Source organism: Pseudopipra pipra, unplaced genomic scaffold (genome assembly GCF_036250125.1).
Source record: "Pseudopipra pipra isolate bDixPip1 unplaced genomic scaffold, bDixPip1.hap1 HAP1_SCAFFOLD_513, whole genome shotgun sequence".
In the NCBI taxonomy this organism is placed as follows: domain Eukaryota; kingdom Metazoa; phylum Chordata; class Aves; order Passeriformes; family Pipridae; genus Pseudopipra; species Pseudopipra pipra.
Window position 1 is genome coordinate 2,501 of NW_026990996.1, and position 5,000 is coordinate 7,500.

The following is a 5,000-nucleotide window of genomic DNA, read 5'->3' on the forward strand; positions in this document are numbered from 1 at the left end:
CGGCCCGGATGCGGGTAGACCTGTTCCCGCCGGCCGCCGGACTTAGAGCCGGAGCGGCGCCGCCGCCCGGCCCGGATGCGGGTAGACGTGTTCCCGCCGACCGGCGGACTTAGAGCCGGAGCGGCGGCGCCGCCGCCCGGCCCGGATGCGGGTAGACCTGTTCCCGCCGGCCGCCGGACTTAGAGCCGGAGCGGCGCCGCCGCCCGGCCCGGATGCGGGTAGACCTGTTCCCGCCGGCCGCCGGACTTAGAGCCGGAGCGGCGCCGCCGCCCGGCCCGGATGCGGGTAGACGTGTTCCCGCCGACCGGCGGACTTAGAGCCGGAGCGGCGGCGCCGCCGCCCGGCCCGGATGCGGGTAGACCTGTTCCCGCCGGCCGCCGGACTTAGAGCCGGAGCGGCGCCGCCGCCCGGCCCGGATGCGGGTAGACCTGTTCCCGCCGGCCGCCGGACTTAGAGCCGGAGCGGCGCCGCCGCCCGGCCCGGATGCGGGTAGACCTGTTCCCGCCGACCGGCGGACTTAGAGCCGGAGCGGCGGCGCCGCCGCCCGGCCCGGATGCGGGTAGACCTGTTCCCGCCGGCCGCCGGACTTAGAGCCGGAGCGGCGGCGCCGCCGCCCGGCCCGGATGCGGGTAGACCTGTTCCCGCCGACCGGCGGACTTAGAGCCGGAGCGGCGCCGCCGCCCGGCCCGGATGCGGGTAGACCTGTTCCCGCCGGCCGCCGGACTTAGAGCCGGAGCGGCGCCGCCGCCCGGCCCGGATGCGGGTAGACCTGTTCCCGCCGACCGGCGGACTTAGAGCCGGAGCGGCGGCGCCGCCGCCCGGCCCGGATGCGGGTAGACCTGTTCCCGCCGGCCGCCGGACTTAGAGCCGGAGCGGCGGCGCCGCCGCCCGGCCCGGATGCGGGTAGACCTGTTCCCGCCGACCGGCGGACTTAGAGCCGGAGCGGCGCCGCCGCCCGGCCCGGATGCGGGTAGACGTGTTCCCGCCGACCGGCGGACTTAGAGCCGGAGCGGCGCCGCCGCCCGGCCCGGATGCGGGTAGACGTGTTCCCGCCGACCGGCGGACTTAGAGCCGGAGCGGCGCCGCCGCCCGGCCCGGATGCGGGTAGACCTGTTCCCGCCGACCGGCGGACTTAGAGCCGGGGCGGCGCCGCCGCCCGGCCCGGATGCGGGTAGACGTGTTCCCGCCGACCGGCGGACTTAGAGCCGGAGCGGCGCCGCCGCCCGGCCCGGTCGCGGGTAGACGTGTTCCCGCCGGCCGGCGGACTTAGAGCCGGAGCGGCGCCGCCGGCCGGCCCGGATGCGGGTAGACCTTTTCCCGCCGACCGGCGGACTTAGAGCCGGAGCGGCGCCGCCGCCCGGCGGCGAGTGGACCTGGTCTCCGAGCCCCGTGGGTAGAGCTCCTGTCCAGGTCCGGCAGCTAGAGCCGCTCCGAGGGCTCGGCGAGGGCCCTCGGCCGGCGCCGAAGCGCTGCCGTTTCCGGCCGGTGCTCCGAGCGTGGCACCGAATTCACGGAGCGAGCAGACGGCGTGCGACCGCTCGATCCGTCGGTCGGCGCGCCGGCGTGCCCTTCCGGCCCTGCCCCGACCTCCCCGATTTCCCACAGTTCTTAGCGAGTCCTTCCAGCGCGCATGCTCCGTCCAGTACTCTCCCGGGGGGCTCGTTGCGGGGACTCCATCTCCCGTGGCCCTTTGCGGCAGACTTCCTCTCCGGCGTTAAGGCTTTCCCCTGCCCCGAGGCTGAAAGAAGAAACGTTCTCTGCGGGGCGGGGAAGCCGGGGGAGTAACTGGGACTCTCTTTAGGCGGCACGGCTGCGGCCGACCGGGCTCGGCCGCCTCGGCGCCGCCGGGAAGAGCCGATGTCCGAGAGTAGCGGCTAGAGCCGGTCTCGGGGCTTAGCGCTGCGCTTTCTGCCCGGCGCTCCGAGCGTAGCAGCCTTTCCCCTGCCCCGAGGGTGAAAGAAGAGACGTTCTCTGCGGGGCGGGGAAACGGGGGGAGCAACCGGGACTCTGCCCGGGTGGCACGGCTGCCGCCGCCTCGGCTCGGCCGCAGAGGTGCGCAGCGGGTAGAGTTGTCGTCCGTGCCCGGCGGGTAGACCCCTGGTCCGAAGCCGGCGGGTAGACCTGGTGTCCCGGTGCAGCGGGTAGACCTGTGGTCCGGGCTCGTCGGCTCGAGCCGCTCTCCGAGTCGGGTGGCTGGAGCGGGTTCCGAGCGCTTAGCCGAGGCCCTCGGCGGGTGCCGAGGCGCCGCCGTTCCTGCCCGGGGCTCCGAGTGGGAAAGAGAGGGCGTTGTCCGCGGCGCGGGTCCAGAGGGGGAGTAGCTGGGACTCTCTTAAGGTGGCAGGGCGGCGGCCGACTGGGCTCGGCGGCGGGGGTGCCGGTGGGTACAGCTGCTCTCGGAGCCCGGCGGGTAGACCTGTTGTCCGAGCCCGGCGGGTAGACCTGTTGTCCGAGCCCGGCGGGTAGACCTGTTGTCCGAGCCCGGCGGGTAGACCTGTTGTCCGAGCCCGGCGGGTAGACCTCTTGTCCGAGCCCGGCGGGTAGACCTCTTGTCCGAGCCCGGCGGGTAGACCTCTTGTCCGAGCCCGGCGGGTAGACCTGTTGTCCGAGCATGGCGGGTAGACCTGGTGTCCGAGCCCGGCGGGTAGACCTGGTGTCCGAGCCCGGCGGGTAGACCTGGTGTCCGAGCCCGGCGGGTAGACCTGGTGTCCGAGCCCGGCGGGTAGACCTGGTGTCCGAGCATGGCGAGTAGACCTGGTGTCCGAGCCCGGCGGGTAGACCTGGTGTCCGAGCATGGCGGGTAGACCTGGTGTCCGGGCCCGGCGGGTAGACCTGGTGTCCGAGCCCGGCGGGTAGACCTGGCGTTCGGGTTAGGCGGGTCGACCTGGTGTTCGGGCCCGGCGGGTAGACCTGGTGTCCGAGCCCGGCGGGTAGACCTGGTGTCCGGGCCCGGCGGGTAGACCTGGTGTCCGAGCCCGGCGGGTAGACCTGGTGTCCGGGCCCGGCGGGTAGACCTGGTGCCCGAGCCCGGCGGGTAGACCTGTTGGCCCGGGCTTCCGGGCCGACCCGTTCGCCCAGTCGGGCGCGGCCGGCCTCGTGCCCCGCCGGGTGCTGTCGAGCATCAGGTCTACCCGGTTCCGGGGCTGGCGAGCATCAGGTCTACCCGGTTCCGGAGCCGGCCGATGCGGCCGCCGCGGCCGCCGCCGGCGGCCTGCGCCCCGGCGGCGTCCCGGCGCAGGGCCACCAGGTCTACCCGGCTCCGGCGGGACTTAGGCGCCTGTCGGCATTTTCGGGGTAGACCTGTTGTCGCGGCCGGCCCCGGAAGTCGGCCAAGGGGTCGCTGTCGGGCGCCGCCTCCGGTTAGGTCTAGGCGAGAGGCGGCCTGCTCTCGCGCGCCTCCCCGCTGAGGAGCCTCGAGCCGCTTCGGAGGCGCGGCGGCGCCAGGACGCGTCTGTCCGTATTGTGGGCAGGGGTTGTCTAGCAGCGCGGGTTCCGAGGGCCCCTTTTCTTCCGCGTCTGCTGCCGCGCGGCCTTCGGCGCGTGCCACGGGCCGGCCAACCCCACGAGCGGCAGGAAGGCCGGCGCGAGAAAGCCGCGGGGCTCTCGACCGGCTTCCTCGGGCGGGCCCGATGACGGGAGAGGAAGACGAGAGCCGAGCGCGAAAGCGCAGCCGAGGGAGTGCGGGACTGGGACGGCCGAGGGGGGCCCGCGGGGGCCCGACAGCAGCGTCCAGCCCGAGCCGGTGGCGGCTGCCGGCTCCCTGAGGGCCCCGGGCGAAGGCGATGGTGTGCGAGGGCGGCGAGGCGGCGGCGTCTCGTCCTTTCGGTGGGCCGGCCTTAAGCCGGCGCCCGTCGTCCGGCGGCGGCGGCGGGCATTGTTGCGGGCGGTTGGCGGCCGGGGCTCGAAGGGCCGAGCCCGCGCGGGCTTTTTCCCCGGCCGCCTCCCGAGAGCCCCGAAGATGGCCCGGGCCTGGGTGGCGGCGCCCTGTCCTCGGCTGCCGGGCGGCAGCGGTGCCGGCGGCGTGCCGGGGACTGGCGGTGGGCGTGCGGCCTCGCCTGGGCCCGGCCGGTTGCCGGAGGGGCTCGGTGACGGGACCGCCCGATGGTCGGGCGAGGCGGCGCCCTCGGCGCGCCTCGGCTCTTTTGTTCGTTCCCCCTTCCTCGGCCCTAAGCCGGGGACCCGCCCAGCGGGCCGAAGGCGGCGGCGCCGGCCGGCCAGGCTGTGGCCGGCGGCCGCGCCGGCAGACCGAGAACCCGACAGAGTCGCCGGGGAGCCCTGGGGACGCACGATGGCCGTTGGCGGGCGAGGCGGCGGCGCCTCGCCCCTCCCTCCTCTTAGGCCGGCGCGAGAGCCACGGCGGCCGGGCGGCCCGTGCGGTCGGGCCTGCCCCGCCGGCCTGGCTGCCGGAGGGCTGGGTTCCGCGAAGGTCTGTCGGCCGGGGGCCGGGTTGCGGGCGAAGTGGGGCGCCCTCCCGGCCTTTTTTTTCCGTTTTTTTTGATTTTTGCTCCGGCGGCCTTAAGCCGCAGCACGCCGAGCGCGCCAGGGAAGAGAAAGTGCGTGAGAGCGCGAGAGCGGCCCGGCAGCGGCCGGCCGCCGCCGAGGCGCGAGCCCGTGGGCAGCGAGAGGGAATCGGGGAGCGAGGGGCGCGGGCCCCGCCCCGAGCCCCGGGCGGCCGTGGCTAGCACGGCGAGCGAGAGGCGCGCGTGCTTTTTTCTCGGGGGCTTTTTGTTTTTCTCCCCGTCGCCGTCCCCCGGCCTTTCTGGGGGAAGCCGACGGCCGCGAGGCGGGCGAAAGCCGGTGGCCCCGCGGCACGTTCGGTGGCGCTTTCGCACGCTGGAGGTGTGCCGCTCTGCGGGGGGCGGCCGTGGGCCCGGCGGGGCCGGAAGCGTGGGTTGTCCGGAGCCGGGCGTCCGGCGGCACCCGCCTCCTGCCGGGCCGGGAGAGAGCCGTGGAGAGTAGCGTGCGGGCCGCCGGCGTCGGCGGCCTGGGGCACGTGCCGTCCT

At 75.5% G+C, this 5,000-nt stretch overlaps 1 protein-coding gene across 1 annotated transcript in view; it reads right to left on the reverse strand.

The window, feature by feature from the left end:
- Positions 1-3,124: 3,124 nt before the first annotated feature.
- The window catches only part of LOC135408524 (collagen alpha-1(I) chain-like), a 3,893-nt gene continuing 2,017 nt past the window's right edge, over positions 3,125-5,000 (reverse strand). Inside the window, exons 2-3 of the mRNA XM_064643645.1 lie at positions 4,742-5,000; positions 3,125-4,675 (exon numbers count right to left, since the gene is read on the reverse strand). The exon at positions 4,742-5,000 is cut by the window's right edge and continues 725 nt beyond it. Of these exons, the coding sequence (XP_064499715.1) occupies positions 3,125-4,675; positions 4,742-5,000 (1,810 nt within the window). The remainder of the gene's footprint in view (positions 4,676-4,741) is intronic.